Below are 18,324 nucleotides of genomic sequence, written 5' to 3' on the forward strand. Positions count from 1 at the left end.
GATAAGTGGGCTCGGATACGCCACCCATGGAATGTATAAAGAGTCCAAGTCAGTATCGGTGTAGTGAATAAGTTCATGGGTGGGGTGCATCCCTTGGTTCGTCAGGGAAGCAACTGGGTTATTGATTACTCAATGTGGTACTGGTGGTATCCTGTGATGTGTTCCATATAAATGTCTCTGGACCACCCAATCGTGTCGGACACCATGAGTTGTCTCATGAGCCAGGCATAGCGTCAACAGACTCCACAGGCTGATGTGGGTTGTGGTCAGGATGGACTAGCAGTGAATCATTGAATCATAGATTAGGATTGGAAGGGACCTCAGGAAGTCATCTAGTCCAACCCTCTGCTCACAGCAGGACCAACCCCACCTCCTCGGAGGGGGAGGCTCAAGTGGGTCAATCCAGAAGAGAAGCAGCCAGGACCCCCTTCTCCGCAAGTCTCCTGAGAGTGGCTCTATAGCAAGGGTCTCAAACACGTGGCCCACGGGGCTTTTTTCTGCAGCCCACGAGCCCCTCACAGCCCCCCCCCTCCCCAAGTGTTTACCTAGAGCGGCTCCGCCCCCACGTGTGCCAAGGGCAGAGCATGCTCCCTACCTGCATGCCGTTCCCTGCCCAGGGAAGAGGCTGGAACATGGGGAAAGTGGGACGGAGGGGCTGCGTGTTGCTGTTGCTTCAGGCACCGCCCCCAGCAGCTCCAATTGGCCAGAAACAGGGAGCCGCAGCCAATGGGAGCTGATGGGGGCGGTGCCTGAAGCAACAGCAACACACAGCCCATCGACCACCCATTCCAGCCTCTTCCCAGAGGGCAGCCGGGCAGGGAGCGTGCCCTGCCCCCAGTAGGCATTGGGCCAGATCCTGCCCCCCGAATCCCTCCTGCACCCAACCCCCCTGCCGCACCCTGACTCCCTGCCTTACCCCGCTTGCACCCCAACCCCCTGCCCTGACCCCTTGCCGCACCCTGGCCCCCTGCTGTACCCCTCGCTCCCCCTGCACCGAGCCTCCGCCACACCCCTCCTGCACCCCCTGGGGGCAGAGTTGGGGTGGGGATTTCGGGGCAGGGGTTGGAATGGGGATGGGGAAGGGGTGGGAAGAGGCGAAGCAAGGGCAGAGCCTCAGGCAAGGGGTGGAGTAGTGAGGGCGGGGAGAGGTGTCAGGCCAATGTACTAGTTCTCACGTGGCTCTCTGGTCATTGACCCCCCTGATACGGAGCACAGACACAAGCCGCCCAGAAACACGCGGCCCTGGAGAGCATGTCCAGGCAAGAGGCGACCCGCCAAGGCCGCCTGCCACGTGTTGGGAAGGCTCCAGGTCTCCAGACCGCTCTGCCCCCGGTCGGACTGAGGAGTAACGAGGGCAGCAGCGGGCCGTTGTTATTCAGGGCACATCCCTTGACAGGAAGGCTCCGCGGCTGCCGAGGGGCTACGGCGAAGATGCCGGGGTGGGTGGCAGCATTTCGATGCAGTCGGTTGGGGAGGGGCCGAGCTCCCTTCCGCAGTTCCCACGAAAGCCCCGAGACGCGCTGGCGGCTGCTCAGCCCCGCCCAGGAACACGCCCCCCCCCCCCCGGCGGGCAGTCCCAGAGGCGCGGGGGGGTCCCTTGGTGACGCGGGGCTGGACTCGAGACCAAAGGCAGCGCGGGAGGCAAATTCTCCTAATGGCTCAAAGCACATTTCAGCGCTAATCTCGGTTAGCTGGGGGACGGGACGGTCACGAGACTCCAGTCCGCGTGTGGAGGGGCTTTTACCTCAGCTTAGCGCTGAAGGGTGGGTGGGTCGGAGCGACGCTTGCAGCGCGCGCGCGCGGATGTGTGGGGGTCTCCCGCCGCGACGGGCAACCTGGGTGAGGGAGGGTCGCGAGCCCTCCGGGCTTTTCTGCCCACGCGCGGGGCCGGGCCGGCGGTGCAGCGTTGGGGACCCGCGGAAGGGCGGGGCCATCCCGGTGTGGGCGGAGCCTGCAGCTGGCGCCCTCCCCGGCGGCCCAAGTTCCGCAGGGCTTGAATGCAGCCCCCTGCAAGATGGCGGGCAGGCGAGGAGGTGAGGGGCCGGCTGGGGATACCCCCTTCCTGGGTCAGCGGGAATGGGGGTGAGGAGCTCCCCCCAGCACCCTTCGGGGTCCGTGTGGCCTCCACCCCCGCACACCCCGAGACCTGTGGCAGGGCCACGCTGACTGGGGAACCTGCGGGGGAGGGGGCACCGCCGTGCAGTGCCGGGGAGGGCGGACATTCTGAGGGGGTGCCTGGAGGAGGGGCGGGGGACGGGGGGCTGGCAGCGTAGGTGTTGAGGGGGAGAGGTGGGAGACTGTGTGGGGCAAGGAGGTGGGGAACAGTCGGGGATGGCCGGGGGGGCGGCGGTGTGCAGTGATTGGGCGAGGGGGACAGTGTGTGGGGTCTGAGTGACGGCGGCGTGCAGTCCCGGGGGGGGGCAGTGTGCGGGGCCTCTGGGGGAGGGGTGGGGGGACTGTACGGTGCCAGGGGGAGGGGCACTGTCCGGTGCTAGGGAAAGCTGGGGGTGGTATCACTGTCCTTTGCCTGCGGGAGGCTTTTGGCGGGAGAGGTCGCCGCATGAAGTTAGAAATAGTCAAGACCTCCCTCAGACTGGGTAACCTCCAATGCCTTTCCCACTCCTCTCCTTTCCAACAGTGATGTGGTAATTGCAGTTGTGGTTGTGACACAAGTGAACAGTCCCCTGCTAACGCAGAAGAAGGAATTGTGCTGCTGTCAAATACTCTTACTAAAACAGGAAAAAAAGCTATTGCTTTGGGCTCCAGACTTTGACTTGCTATAAACTTTGGACGATCCCTCCAAATAGAGTTCTGAACTGTTGCAATTATTGTTCCATAGTCGGCACCCTTACATCTTTGCAACAGTTACATTGTCTGTAAATTGTAACCTTCCTAAATTTTGCCCAATTGACAAGAAATCAGATGTTTCTGGAAGAGGATTTGCCTGTGTCTCATCCCAATCACCATGGTTGCATAGCAAGTACAAAAGTGTTAATTCTACTTGACTAACTGCAGATACTTAGCAGTCTTGTAAAAGAGAGTGAAGGGTTTCTACATAACTGCAGTCAAAAGCATGAACTTCTGCTAGGGTACCTTAAGGTCAGGGTAACTATTTGTGTTTTGTTTCAAAACTGGTAACTATACTGAGAATCTTTTCCTGTGAAGAACTAGTATGTCCTAGGTAGATTTTTTTTTTTTAATCATTACATGAATGCACATAGTATCATACACAGAGCTGAGGTTCAGGCCGAGAACTATTACAGGCTTGCTTTATACTTAACTGGAGTAACATTGGTTCTGTCTGCCTGTGCTACATTTATAGTTCTATAAATATATTGTGGACAGTTCTCACAAATTACAATCTGGGGGCTTGGGAGCAGACTAAAAATCAAGTGCTTAATTTTTTTCAACTCGGCTGAGACATTAAATTAGTAAAGAATCCTATTTTCTTATTGTAGCTTGGTATGTGCCTTGTCTAGCTTCACTTGACACCATCCAGGAATTATGTAGGAAGGAAAATCTCACATGTAAATCCCTTGGAATCACCAACAGGAATCTAAAGAGTTATGAGGTGGAATATTTATGTGACTACAAGGTAGAAGAGGTAAGATAAATGTCTAGTCTTACAGAACAATTGGATCAATTTTTCAGTTTGAAATTTGGAAGTGAGAGGCAGTGTTTTTCCTTAAGGTTTAAAGTGCGAGGCTAGCAGAGGGCTCTTGTTAAGCTACTGCTGACATTGAAGAAAATATTTCAGAACGTTGAAGCCTAAAAAAAATGTTCTTTAGTTCTGACTCTCTAAGGAAGGAAGGTTCTGTTGAAATAATGGAAATGTTAATAATAGAGCACAAAATGTCTGATCCTTGTATAACAGTGCTAAAGCGAATCTTACTGTGCTTAAATAACAGTGCAGTATGTATTATTATGATGCTTCTCTTCTCCCTTGTTTGCAGTTAAAAGAACACTTCTTCCTCTATACTACTGCAGTCTGTTCCTTGAACAGTTAAGGCCACATGCTACAACTGGATCCATTGCCAGACCCCAGTTATGTGCCATGTGTGTGCAGAAGCCGACCAGTGTGTGTCTGGTTTAAGGATTTGGCCTTATTGCGCTAATCCCTTTGAAAAGAAACCTCCCTTTGGAAATAATTACATTTTACAATACATATTCTTCTTAGTAGTAAATATAGTATTAAGAAGTGTTTTGACTATTCATCCTCTAGGATGACTCATGTAACTATTACCAGTAGTACTGTTAGAGGTTTTTTGGTAAGCTTAGATTTTCTTTTTGTTCTGTGTAGGGTGTTACTTTATTCTCTTTCTTTATAAAAGTTAGTATATATGACCTTAACTGTGGCTGTGCTAACAGACTAACCCATGCTGGTATAATTTGCTTTGGATCATTCTATCCAGCTGTACAGTTATCCGTGTCCTTACAAGTGGTGCACAAAGTACATACCCAGTTACCTTGCTTTTGAAGTGCTTGATTCTCCTGTTAGGACCAGATGACTGAATTTAACTATGTGGTGTTATGCTTCAATCATAAGGAGGGTGTTAAGGATGTTAGTTTGACCGCCTCTCAGTTTATGCAATTTTGCCACCTCCTTAATGACAATCACTCCTCTGTTTCATTTTATTTAATATGGATGTGATACCAAAGCAGTTGTATCATTGAACAACCACACTTTATTTTCAAGGTATTTTTGATTAACTGTTGTTGGAAATGGTCTTGCTAAATCTGTATCTATTTCTCTATTTCAAGGGCACAGAGTACTTCCTTGTGAAATGGAAAGGATGGCCAGAATCCTCAAATACCTGGGTACCTTTGAAAAATCTTAAATGCCCATTGCTCCTTCAGTACTTCCATAGTGACAAGAATGAATATTTATCTCAGCTGAAACGAGGCAAAGCAGTAATATTGAAAAACCATATTAAAGCTTTGAACCCTGTAGTAGCACAGTACATAGTAAAGAAGGCTAAACAAAGAATAGCTCTACAGAGATGGAAGGAAGAACTCAACCGGAAAAAGAACCATAAAGGAATGATTCTTGTAGAAAACACTGTGGATCTTGAGGGCCCTCCTTTAGACTTTTACTACATTAATGAATATAAACCTGCTCCAGGAATAAATATAATGAATGGAATCACAACCGGCTGTGAATGCTCTGATTGCCCTGCTGAGAAGTGTTGTCCAGAAGAGGCTGGATTTTTCTTGGCTTACAATAAACAAAAGCAGTTAAAAATCCAACCAGGCTTGCCAATCTATGAATGCAACTCGTACTGTAGATGTGGTCCTGAATGCCCTAACAGGATAGTACAGAAAGGCACACCGTATTCTCTTTGCATCTTCAGAACTAACAACGGACGTGGCTGGGGAGTAAAAACCCTCCAGAAAATTAAAACAAAGAGATTTGTGATGGAGTACGTTGGAGAGGTATGTATTTATCTCAGAGATGAATTATTTGGAATAAATGATTTAAAAGTTAGTAGAACACTTTTTTAAAAATAAATATTTTATTTTTTCAGCACTTTTTTGATTGTTACTTAACAGATAAATGTGCACTTGGTGTTAATGAAGTACACTGAAGACATCTCATTTTAAAGTCAAATTACCTTTTATATTGTATGACCCAGGGTGTTTTCTGCACCAAAGTAATGCAAAGCAGCTGAAGTGCAAAAGAGATTCTTGGCATTGTTTTTTTTATATTGTAACTTTTAGAACCAGGTCTTGTCTCTTCTTTCACATTTTTTTTTTTTTAAAATTAGGCCCTTCTTTACTATCTTGTCAGTCAAATTCCTTGTCAGTATCCTGATCATCTCCCATCTTGACTACTGTTGCCTTCTCTTCTAAGGTTTTCTTAATACTGATCTCATCCCAGGCCAAATTATTGCAAAAATTATTTTTATCACTTGTCATGCTGATTATGTCAGTCCTTGTATTTCACCATGTCTAAACTTGGAAGATAGGTTGTGCTTTAAAACGTATTGGTCAATACCAGTTAACACATTGTTAAAATGACTTGCCCTGTCTGCTCTAGGTGCAAAGTTATCTAATGTGTCTTAAAACTGTGTTTTTTCTAGTCTAGACATGGCCCTTGAGTCACACACTGCGACTGTGAACCAGTGAAGTATCAAGTTAAACTTGTCCTTGCTTTCAGGGCTCCTGCATGATCCAGTTTCTGCTTACATTTCTCCCCCGTAATCTGTGGTCCACCACTGATGCCAGCATCAATATTGTATTTGTCCCCTTGCACAACCGTTTCTTTATCTTCTTCCGTGTACTGCTTCTATGTTTACCTTCCTCAAACTATCCAGTTCCCATTCAGATTCTTCCTAAAAACTCACTTAGAATGTACAGGAGATCAGTTTCTCAAAATAGAATTACTTCTGTGTGCTGATAATGAGGAAACTTTTTGGGGGTGGGGTGGGGGAGACATTGTGGAAAGAGGCAAGACTTTAAGTGAAGATGGTGATTAGTTGTTTGCATGTCTTTCCCTTGCCTCTTTCCTCCTACCCCCTCTTCTGGCTATATGTGATTATACGTTGTTGTTCAGAGTGTAAAACTGAGTGGAAATGTCCCAAATCCAGGTTTCCTATCTCAGGGCTATCTTGAGGGGATCGTTGTAATGGTTACTATTTTTCTTTGTTATTATCAGAAAAAGATTTTGTTCTGCTAACTCTGCCAGTAAAGTATATATTTAAAGTAGAAGATTGGAGATAAATTTGCATAATCTGCAGCCTCAAGCAGGAGCCCTCTTTCCAGCAGTTTCTGCATGTCTCCATTGTGTTAATGTGTGCTGGCCATCCCTGACTAATGATAAGCTATACCAGTAAAAGTGCAGTTTTGCTTGTATAATTTTGTCTATGCTAGGGGCTTCTGCCAGCACGGCTGTCAGTCAGGGATCACAACTCTTCATACCTTGGACCAACATAGTTGTGCTGGCAAAAGTCTGTAGTGTAGATATAGATATTAGCCCAGTCCTGCAAAGCGATCCATTTGCAAAAAAAAGTCACATTGAAATCAGTGGGACTTTATGTGGGCATTACGGTCTGCATAGGTAAATTTATATTACAGAATTAGCACCATACAGAGTAACTCAGCAGGGAGTGGGGAGAAAAGGAAGGTTTTGAGAGTAGCTGAAGTTACAAGTGTAACCTGATATATTGATTCTCTCATACCCTGAGAGAAGTGTATGGGGGGTGGGGCATGGCTGGTTCCACCTTCCCTGAACCTTTTGTGGTTCTGCTTGAAGTGAACAATGCTGTACAGGTCTGCTGGAAAAATAATATGGAGGTTTTATGTAGTAAATATAAACTGGCACTGTAGATAGGATAGGCTGTAGTTGTCTAATGACCACATCCTCCTTTAGGGAGCCTGTGATTTAAAGTTAATCTAAAATGTAGATATGAGGATTACTTATAGAGGAGTTCAGAGAAGTTGGGGGCAAAGATAAATAACTAGTAGCCTAATTATTATAGAGCAGGTCTTTTTATATTCAAGTTTCTATTCTACATTGTATAGAACACAATGGGAACATAACTTTATCTGTAAATACATATCCAGGGAAACTGTCCAATATTACGTTGTTTGAGGAGGAAATACCATCACTATCTATTAATAGGGCATTAGTGACTTTAGAAACAATCAGTAGTCAATTTAAATAGTTATGTTTAAATGTTCCTTATTCCTTACAGATACACAGCAACCTTTTTACTTCCTTTAAAGGCAAGTCTCCCTACTTCTGTTCAAGAACATGTAAAAGTTTTTTCTAACTTCTTTGTGGTTTTGTCTCAGTTCAGTAACAGTTAATAATATGATGCAGGTTTCTTTTTTTAGGTGATCACAAATGAGGAAGCAGAGAGACGAGGCCAACTGTATGACAACCAAGGAAATACATACTTGTTTGACCTGGACTATGACTCGGATGAATATACAGTGGATGCAGCTCGATATGGAAATGTGTCCCATTTTGTGAATCACAGCGTAAGGGCTTTTTTTTGTGTGTTGGAGAACTGTCCTGTGTGCCCCAAGAATGCCTTCTCCTTTTGTAAATATCTTGATATCAAACACACAACTTTAGTGGAATTACTTGTTCCATACTCACCTCTTTCTCCCCCTCCAAAGAGAATGTCTTGAGAGTAAGGATTAATGCTCTTATGGCAGCAGTCACATAAACTTGAAATCTTTTGAGGAAAGATTGAAGTCACTTTGTCTCATGATGTTTTAAAAGTCTAAATTAAAATAATAAATTTTATCAAACAGCAAATGTGAGGGATCCTAAAATGGACAGAGTGCACAAAAATGAAAGGAGCCTCAAATATTCCCACATGCCCCACAATCCTATTTTGTATTAATGATTTCTTCTTGTATGTCTAGAAAGATGCCTTTCTTGCAGCATCCAACATAACAAATGATCAGTTAAATAGGATGCAAGAAATACTGATACATACCTTATCTGGAGCAAAATTAAATGTGAAAGAATATAAAGTAGCTTAGATTTAAGACATAATGTTTGAAAAGACATAATTATTCTTTAGTTTTCACAAACATTGGGAGTGCAAGTTTGTTTTTTATTAACAGGATCACTCCACAAGACATCACTTTAAATAGCAATTTTATTTTATCTGTTTGAAGTAAAACTAAAAGGAGAGTTTTCACTGTTCCTTACTCTTTCATATTCAGAATTACCTAAGAGGAAAGTGTCAGCAGTTTCTAAATTTTCATTAAAATGTAAAATAACATGATCTGTGGTCCTGATCCTGCAATCTGATTTATGTGGATGGACCTCTGAGCTCAAGTAGAGATCCACTGACCTCATTGGAACTCAGCCTAAGGATAAAGGTTTGCCTAAGTAGATCAGATAGCAGAGTTGGGATCATAATCTATTTCCAGCGTATTCAATACTTGTTTCCAGACACCAAAAACAAATTTTTCTCTTCAGATAATTGAATACCAACAGTATAGGAAATAACGGCATAATTTAAACCTTGGCTGCTGATTAATATTATATGAACTATCAACCTCTGTGAAATACAGGAAGAGGAGGAGAGCATCAGAATGTACTTTTGTTTCAGTTGTAAGTAATGAAGAGAAGGAATTTTCATGCCTTTTCCATAGCATGTCCGTCCCCTGCAGTTTTCCTCCTTTCCTCAGCACCATTTGTAAACTCACTGGGGAACCTGAAGTTTTTTTAAAATAGTTTTACTTAAACTGAAAGGCCTAACACAGAAGACTTACTTGAACCCAGGCCCTCCTATTACACAATTTTTTAGTTTAAGAAATTACTATTTTTGATTTGGAGTAACTAACTGCAGCAGTTCATTTGTTTCCTTTTTATTGTGTGCATGAATTGTTGATCCTACACCTACTTTTGTGAAGGTGAGTTGGGGAGGAGGAAGGGATGTGTTTCTAGATGTTGCTGGATGCTCTGCACTTTTGAAAATCGGGTTGCTGTATTTAGATGTCTAAATATGAATTTTGGAGGCTGACTTCAGGCACACCTTTTTTTGAAAATATGTGACTAAGTATTCTGTCCAAAGGCAAGACACAGATAGAATTTTAGAAACGCCTAGCTGACTTAGGAGTGAGTCACATTTACATTTGAAAATTGTATCTATAGTTAGCAGCACACTTCCCTAATTAATGCTCTGGCTTTTTTCATGGGCTGTTAGATAACTACAGAGGCCAAACGGGTATGAACTAGAAAACAGAACTCCCACTGACTGCACCAGGATAATATTTCTGCCCTTGGGAGCAAAGTTGAGGTCTAATTTAAGTACAGTTAGTAGGTGTGGCTTGAAAAGGTCACTCTCGCACCTTTTCATCCTTTAGTAATTCTTAAGTCTGAACTTACTTTAAATTGCCTTTTTTGAAATTGTTTTGATTCACCCACTCCACCCTACTCACTTGCAATCGCTTTCAAGCTGTAACTTTTTTTTTAAATAGGTTGTTACAGTTTTAGTGTGCTATACCTGAAGAAGAGCTCTGTATAGCTCAAAAGCTTCTCTTTCCACAAACAGAAGTTGGCTTACTAAAAGAGATTCTCACTCACCATGTCTGTGTACTATACCCACATAGTCATGGTGTCAATACTGTTGCTCAACAGGGCCCTGCTTTCATTTAATAGCGATATTTCAACAGATGTGATTTTTGCCATTGTAAGTCAACAGAATTACAAGTAACTCCACTGAAACTGAGAGGAAACTCAGCCCCTAAATTGTTTATAGTGTCATTTTCTTCTCACTAGTAGCACATAATGTTTTAATTGCCATTCCCTACACTGTGTCTATGGTTCTGTTTTGATAGCAAATGTACATCTGAATTATAAAACTATAACTTTGCTTTGCAGTGTGATCCAAATCTTCAGGTCTTCAATGTTTTCATTGATAACCTTGATCTACGTCTTCCTCGGATAGCACTGTTTTCTACAAGAACCATCAAGGCTGGAGAAGAGCTCACCTTTGATTATCAGATGAAAGGTATGTAGAGTGTAAATCCTTGTGTACAGGATAGATGGTACTAGCTGGTTTTGTTGCAGCCTGATCAATTTTCAGCATGAGTTTGCTGAAATCAAAGTGTTTAACTTCCTCTTTTTGGAGAGACCACTCTCTTTTCCATTTTGTTATGCCAACACCTCCTTCCAGCTAAGAGGGCTGGAAGCAGCTCCCACTTAATCCAGTCAATAATCTGTGCAGGAAGGTTTAAAGAATAATGCACAGCATCCCTATGCATATAACAGTATATTAAGTGAAGTGGATTAGAGCCCTGCATGGGACTATTTTTTTTTAATCCAAACAAAAAAAAAAGGTTGGTTTATATATAGGGAGAGCTGGATGGCTGGAGAGTGGTGGCTGCTGGCTGGAAGTCCAGCTCTGAAGGCAGAGCTGCCGCCAGCAGCAATGCAGAAGTAAGGATGGCATGGTGTGGTATTGCCACCCTTACTTCTGTGCTGCTGCCTTCAGAGCTGGGCACCTGGCCAGCAGCCGCAGCTCTCTGGCCACCCAGCTTTGAAGGCAGCACCAGGGGTAAGGATGGCAATACTGCAATTCCTCCCCTACAATAAACTTGCAACTCTCCCTCCCCAACTACATCCTTTTGGGTCAGGACCCCCAGTTTGAAAAACGCTGGTCTTTCCCGTGAAATCTGTGTAGTATAGGGTAAAAGTACACAAAAGACCAGATTTCACAGTCTGATGTTTTTTTTTACGGCCATGAATTTGGTAGGACCCTAGTTAGGCATTTGATATACTGAGACCATTGTCTATTGTAATGAGAGAATATTGGTCAGGACTTCCTCTTGCTTCCTTATCTGTCTGTCTAGATCCACCTGTTGTCTGTCCTTTTGTACTTTTGATTTCAAGCTCTTTAAGCAGGGACTGCTATCTTAGTCGGTGTTTATATAGCACCTAGCATAATGGGGTCCTCATTCTTGACAAGTTCAGAGCTGATCCACAATAATCTGTACAATAAGATTCCAGGATTCTCACTTTGAAACCTAAAATGTCTGTGGAGTCAGTGTGAAGCAATGAAAACAGGGACAAGCATGACTGAGAATTCTTTATTTAGAATGTCACCAGATTCAATCATCACTGGTATTCATGGTCTGTTACTGTTCAACTTTTAAATTCTCAGCCATTTAGACTTCATGAATTTCACCCATGCAACAGCATGAGCTTTCAGCTACTAGTAAATAATAATTTTGGGTAACAATTCTTCAGACTTATACTAATGCTTAACTTTGCACACACACAAGTAGTCCCATTCAGTTCAGTGGGACTTCCTCACATGTGTGAAGCTAAGTATGTGCATAGGTCTTTATTGAATTGGGGCCTTGAATTGTAAGCTTTTTTTTGGAGGGCAGAGACTACCTTTTTCTTTCTTGCACAGTTCCAAGCACAATAGCAATGCCTAACAAATAATATCCATTTCCAACAACCATCAATTCTGTTTCTGTATATTCGTATGTGTTTAGGTTCTCTAGATGTGACTTCAGACTCTGATGCTGTCAGCCCAATGAGAAAGAGGATCAGAACTGTGTGCAAGTGTGGAGCTGTGTGTTGCAGAGGGTATCTCAACTGAATTCTCAGTAGCCAAAGTTGCACATAAATTATTTCATTTGGGGTTTTTTAAATGTATTTTAAGACTGCCGTTCTAGTTCACTTATACTTATGAACTGAAGTATTTTTACATATGAGTGAATCAATATAATGAAAACAAAACACTTACATTTGTATTTGAAAATGTCATTAGCCAAAGAAAGAGATCTGATATTCCAACTGCTCTTAAATATGAAAACTGGCTATGTGGATTAAAAACTAGAATTATTTGCACACTGTGGATTAGGAGTTGATGGAGGTGAATATTCAACTTTGATGTCACATTAACATGCAAGTGTGTGTTTATGATTCCAATCCTGTGAAGAGCTGATTTCAATATGAGGGTGTTCCACATCTTGTGCTCTATGAAATGGAAATCCAGTACTATTGATGTACTAGAAGTCACAGCTGACTATCATTTTTCTTAAAAGGTTTCAAGCAGTAGCTTGAAAATTTGGGGCCCCGATCCTCTATTGGGATCTATCGCCATTTAAATTCTGCATAGCTACACTTCATAGAGTACACTTAAGAAATAGGTGTTTTGTTGTTGTTGTTTGTTGTTTTTGTTTGTTTGTTGTTTTTTTGTTTTTTTTGAAGTATCCATGGAACTTCACACAAAGAGACTGATCAGTGTTAGCAGATGCTGGATACAAGATTGAGTAATCATCACTGAAACAAATCATTGGTGAAGGTTTGGAAAGCGATAGACAGGAATTGAGTAAAAAAAATAGCCAATATTTCTTTCATGAACCTAATGCATTGATACTCTTATGTCTATGCCATATAACTGAGTATCCCAGCAATGTAATTGTATCAACAGCTGTCTTATGTTACAAACTTTTACGTATTGTGAATTTTTTCTACCTAGTGGTGGACTTTAAACACATTAATGCCATTTTTTTCCCTCTTGTAATAACATAACTTCAGTGAAGTTACAGAAAGGGTGATTTTGCCCATTTACTGTAGACAGTAGTAAGACATTCTTTGAATCTTGAATGTAAAAGGCTGAAAAGCTTACTGTTCAGCTTCTTGAATATTTGTTTTTTCTCTTAATCTTCACAAATTTCAGATGTTTATTGAAAATGTGGTGATGTATGCTAAATTGTTCTTGACTTCAGAGAAGCACCCAACAGCAATTAAGTTAGTTGTAGACCATGGGTGGAACCACAAAGTAACTAACTGTACTCCAGGGACAGAAGTTCAATTCTTATTATCTCATTGATTGATTGTAAACATTGCATATTTCTTGGAAGTGATGTACAGAATCTTTAAGGAGATCAGGCATAACTGTTGCTCATCAAATAGACATTTGCTGTATGTCATGAAGTCCTTTTATAAGGTACAGTGCTGTTGGCTCAGGTGGTTGAGGTCAAGTGTTCAGCCTGCTTGGTTTGTTAAAAATATGCCTTAAATTTCATGTTTGTTGAAGGACAATATGATCATTTTGTTAATTTAAAAGCACAAATGTACTTGAACTGCAGAACTGGCTCTGTGTAGGGATAGTGAAATTTTGTACACCAAGGCTTATCCAATTTGTGATTGGGCATACACACTGGGGGCTATTAGCAATGCACAAAGCTATGTATCTGCTTGTAAACTGAAGAGTTTTTAATTTTAAAGTAGATGATTTATATTGTTTAATGAATGGCACACTAATTGCCTAGATTTTAAACACATCTAACATTGCGATGGTACCTGGAATCCATGCTTGGATGAAACTGCTGTATCTAGTCATTTTTAAAGGTATTCTTGTTATAGGATAGAATTAGTCATGTGTCTCCCACATAAGTATTTTATAAATCTTAAGGGAATCTTAAATGCCTTTTTTAAAAAAAAATGTTTGAGCCAAATTAATTCCTCTTCCATTTACATATTGCCCCAGCAAATGGGGCTGTGTGCACCTATGTAATCCTTCATTTCATTTAAGAACGTACAAACTGCTGTACTGGGTCAGACCAAAGGTCCATCTAGCCCAGTAACCTGTCTACCGACAGTGGCCAATGCCAGGTGCCCCAGAGGGAGTGAACCTAACAGGTAATGATCAAGTGATCTCTCTCCTGCCATCCATCTCCACCCTCTGTCAAACAGAGGCTAGGGGACACCATTCCTTACCTATCCTGGCTAATATGCCATTAATGAACTTAACCTCATGAATTTATCCATTCTCTTTTTAACCCTGTTATACCTTCACAACCTCCTCAGATAAGGAGTCCACAAGTTATTTTGCGTCTGTGTGAAGGAACTTCCTTTTAATTTATTTTTTAAACCTTGCTGCCTATTAATTTTTCATTTGGTGACCCTAGTTTCTTGCATTATGTGATAAGTAAATAACTTTATCTACTTTCATCCACATCACTCATGATTTTTATATACCTCTTATCATATTTCCCCCCTTAGTCACCTCTTTTTCCAGCTGTAAGAGTCCTAGCTTCTTTAATCTCTCCTCGTATGGGACCCCCCAACCCTATTCATTTTAGTTTATTATAAGGGCAATATATAGTCTCCGTTCTATATTCTCTATCCCCTTTTGATGATTCCTAACATCCTGTTTGCTTTTTTTCCATGCTGCATTACTTTACATTTCTCCACATTTAATTTCATTTGCCATGCTTGTTGCCCAGTCATTGTTTTGTGAGTCTTTTGAAGTTTCCTTGTCCTGTCCAAGCTGCTCCCCAGGCTCTCTCTCTACAAGACATTGAAAGGCCTCCAGACACCTTGGTTAGCTGCTCTGCTCCCTTCCCACTTTGCCCTTGCCTCATGGGTATCCATTAAACAACCAAAATACATGGATAGGCAATTACAGAGATCTACATTTTAAGTAGATAAAGGTCTGCCAGCTGTCAAAACCTGAATTTAGGTCTTGTCTTTTTTCACAAGTCAGTGTGTATAACACAAGCTGCTCTACTCTAGGGGCTGTGTGTTACGTCTCCTGCAGGCCACAGACAGGACCCTGGATTCAAATCTTGGCAGGTAACAGGAAAGTATTAGATACAAAGTCTACTGCTGTATCCTGTTACTTATTTAGGACCTCAAACCATGTTTTGTGTTTACCTATTTACAGTGCATTTCAATTTGCCTTGTGTTAATGGGATATTAAGTTGTTTTTAAATGTGACATTGAAAAAGCTGTTTTCAGTTTCTTAGCAAGCCCAGGCCAACCTTGCTTTAGCTTTTTCTGCTTTTTTTGTAGGCATTACCATGGTTACCACTACAGCTGTGTGAATAGCACTTGGGTACGGGTAACCTATTAACTGTCTTCTGGCTGGTTTTGAGGTACCAAAACTAAAAATGGTGCAGCATTCTCACCAAACAAAAGCTATTGTGTATTTATTTAAGTTGTCAGTGTACCAACTCTTTGTGTATTGGGGCTGTGTACTTGTTTATAACCTCAGGAACATTACTTTTTCATAAGATGTGACATCTTTCTCTGTAATAGCAGTTAGTTTCCTATAGTTTTTTAGTAAAATAAATTAAATTTAGTTTTTTCTTTTGTTGTTGGCAGTGTATAATAACTACCATTCCTGCTGTAGGTCTTAAATGTTGTTCATGTAATCACTCACACAGCAGTAGTAGCCAGCAGCTCAGAAAAAGTCCTGTTGAATTACTTTTGCAAGTCTGAGTAGCATCATTTTACCAGCATTGTCTTCATTAGAAACTGCTGCACATTTCTCTGACTATATCCATAGCCCTATACAGTCTGATAGTGAATTTACTGTTCTGTCTTCCCTCTCCAGAAACTTGGCAGTTGCCTCTGATTTAAATAAGTAATTGAAAACACTAATGCATGTTTAGAGAATTAAGTGGTCTTAGTGAGCTAATCATCTCTAATAGCTCAAGGATTTTAATGCTGTACACTAGTAACCTACAACTGCACACAAAGCCCGGGTGTGGGGAGAGGTTCTCTACTTGTCAGATTTATTTGAGCTTCCTCTCTTGAAAGGGACAGTAGGCTGGTGTAAGGAGATCTAAATACTGAATCCAAAGATGCTTTAAGCCTCCAGAATTTGAATGGAGCCTAGGCCCTGGCCCTGGCCCTAGCTCGAAGTCTCCATGTATGTTCTTAGCATGCCAATCATCAGTCTAGCACAGAGGTGGATAAACTTTTTGGCCTGAGGGCCGCATCAGATGTCAGAAATTGTATGGAAGGCCCTCCCCAGCCAGGTGTGGCTCAGCCCCTGCCCCCAATCCTCCCCCAGGGCCCCTGCCTCATCTACCTGTCCCCAGAACCCCCACCCCTGACTGTCCCCTGCTGTCCCATCCAAACCCTCCTCTCATTCCTGGCTACCCCCAACTGTCCCATCTAACCCCCTCTTCCTGACTGCCCTCCATAGTCCCTGCACCCATTCAACCCCCAGTTCCCTACCCTCTGACTGCCCTGACCGCTATCCACACCCCTGCCCCCTATCCAACCACACCTACTCCCTGCCCCCTTACCGCACAACCTGGAGCATCGGTGGCTGGTGGTGCTACAACCACACCACCCAGCTGGAGCCAGCTATGCTACTGTGCAGCACAGAACACTGGGTCAGGCCAGGCTCTGCAGCTGCACTGCCTGGCCACCCAAAGCACTGCACCAGTGGCATGGCATGCTGAGCCTGCAGGGGAGGGGCTAGGGGGTTAGCCTCCCAGGGCAGGAGCTCAGGGACCAGGCAGGAGGGTCCCATGGGCTGGATGTGGCCTGTGGGCCAGAGTTTGCCCACCTCAAGTCAGGGCCAGCCAGAGGGGTGCACAAATGGGGAAATTTGCCCCAGGCCCTGCAGGAGCCCCACAAGCCCTGGCCTGGTGGCAGTCCAGGTTTCAGCAGCATTTCAGCGGCAGGGGGGCCCTTCAGTGCTGCCAAAGACACGGAGTGACTGAAGGGCCAATGCTGCCGAAGACTGGGACCGCTGCTAGGTAAGTACAAGTGCTGCAGCTCCCCTACTTTGCCCCAGGCCCCCTAAATCCTCTGGGCAGCCCTGCCTCTGGTCTAGCACCACCCAGGAGAGCTCAGACCCCCTCCCAGAACACCATCGAGGTGAGGGCTTTGGGTTTACAATTTCTTTTCAGGGGCACGCTAGCTGTAACAGCACAGCAATCTGCGCAGGATTTTAAAACACCCTTGCTCTTTACTAAACAGCATGAGAAACAGGTAAGAAAAAATAAATGATTTCCCTTCTTTACCCCTGTAACATGCTTTAGGGCTCAGTAACCGGAATTCTTCTGCAGCAAGATGGGTCGGTCTCTTTCTCCAAGGCTGCAAACTTTGAGCTCAGTTGATCCTACAGCTAAACCACGCCCTCCCTAAAATTATGCTTATCTTCTCCTGTCCAAAACTTCATATCCCAAGAGTGCTTTTTACACACCAGCAGTCCCTTACAGCATCACTTGCTCAAACTGCTTTCCTAACGTGTCCACTGAAGGCATTCAAAAATACAGCATTTTGTAACAACTTTAGACACAGTGAGTCTCCCGCTCATCACACCCCTATAGCCAACAGGTATGATTTAAGATGAAAGGAGACAGGAACTACCTTTGATTGAACTCTCCCAGTGAAACCATGTTTACAAGCCTACCTCCCCTGAAACTTAGTTCTATTTGTTTTAGCCGAGAGCAGCACCAAGTAGGGAAGAAAAATCAGTAGGGAGCTAGAATTTTAGCAACCCTTTCCCACAGCTTACTGTGTATAGCAGAAGGGATAGGACACCCTAGAATAGATAAATTTGCAGTGTGCCTAAACTAGACAGTCAACTTTTTCTGAAATTTGTATTCTTTTTCAGTGAGTTGTAAGTTTATTTCTTAATATCCATGTTCTTGTGCATAAGTGATCTGTTTCCCCATCTGTGGATTAGTCAGTCCTACTTCATATTCAAAGTTATGTTACTCCAGGAGTGTGCAGGAGCTTAGTAAGTATTACACTCCTCTATGCTATGGCTGAGGGCTGTGGCACACAGTCTTAGGGATTCGATTGCTCTCCTCCCTCAAAATATTAACACCTCATAGATTGAATGACTCCTGTCCATTTACGAACAACAGTTCAGTTGCTTGAGCTAACACAAATTCAAGGAAGGAAGTTTTTGTTAAAAAAAAGCCTAGAACAAGTATTTAGTAGAATCAAAAAAGTGCTACTGCAGCTCCCTAACTTAGAGCAGAGGGTACATGGCTGGACGCTAGCGTAATCTGCTTTGAGTAAAGAAAAAACAAATGTAGGGGGTCATTTCAAGTGTTACTTACATACCCACTTAAGGTCCACAG

The 18,324-nt window shown here is 43.2% G+C and overlaps 1 protein-coding gene across 2 annotated transcripts; it reads left to right on the forward strand.

Moving 5' to 3' along the window:
• Positions 1-1,953: 1,953 nt before the first annotated feature.
• On the forward strand, positions 1,954-15,584 carry LOC116836408 (SUV39H2 histone lysine methyltransferase). Of its 2 annotated transcripts, XM_032799977.2 has the most exons (6): positions 1,954-2,033; positions 3,459-3,604; positions 4,762-5,433; positions 7,837-7,983; positions 10,349-10,478; positions 11,971-15,584. In XM_032799977.2, the coding sequence occupies exons 1-6, from the start codon at positions 2,015-2,017 to the stop codon at positions 12,075-12,077; spliced, it is 1,221 nt and encodes a 406-aa protein (XP_032655868.1). In that variant the 5' UTR covers positions 1,954-2,014; the 3' UTR covers positions 12,078-15,584. The 2 variants fall into 2 exon arrangements, with proteins under 2 accessions (XP_032655868.1, XP_032655869.1); XM_032799978.2 differs by lacking the exon at positions 3,459-3,604.
• Positions 15,585-18,324: the final 2,740 nt, after the last annotated feature.

Source organism: Chelonoidis abingdonii, chromosome 1 (genome assembly GCF_003597395.2).
Source record: "Chelonoidis abingdonii isolate Lonesome George chromosome 1, CheloAbing_2.0, whole genome shotgun sequence".
In the NCBI taxonomy this organism is placed as follows: Eukaryota; Metazoa; Chordata; order Testudines; family Testudinidae; genus Chelonoidis; species Chelonoidis abingdonii.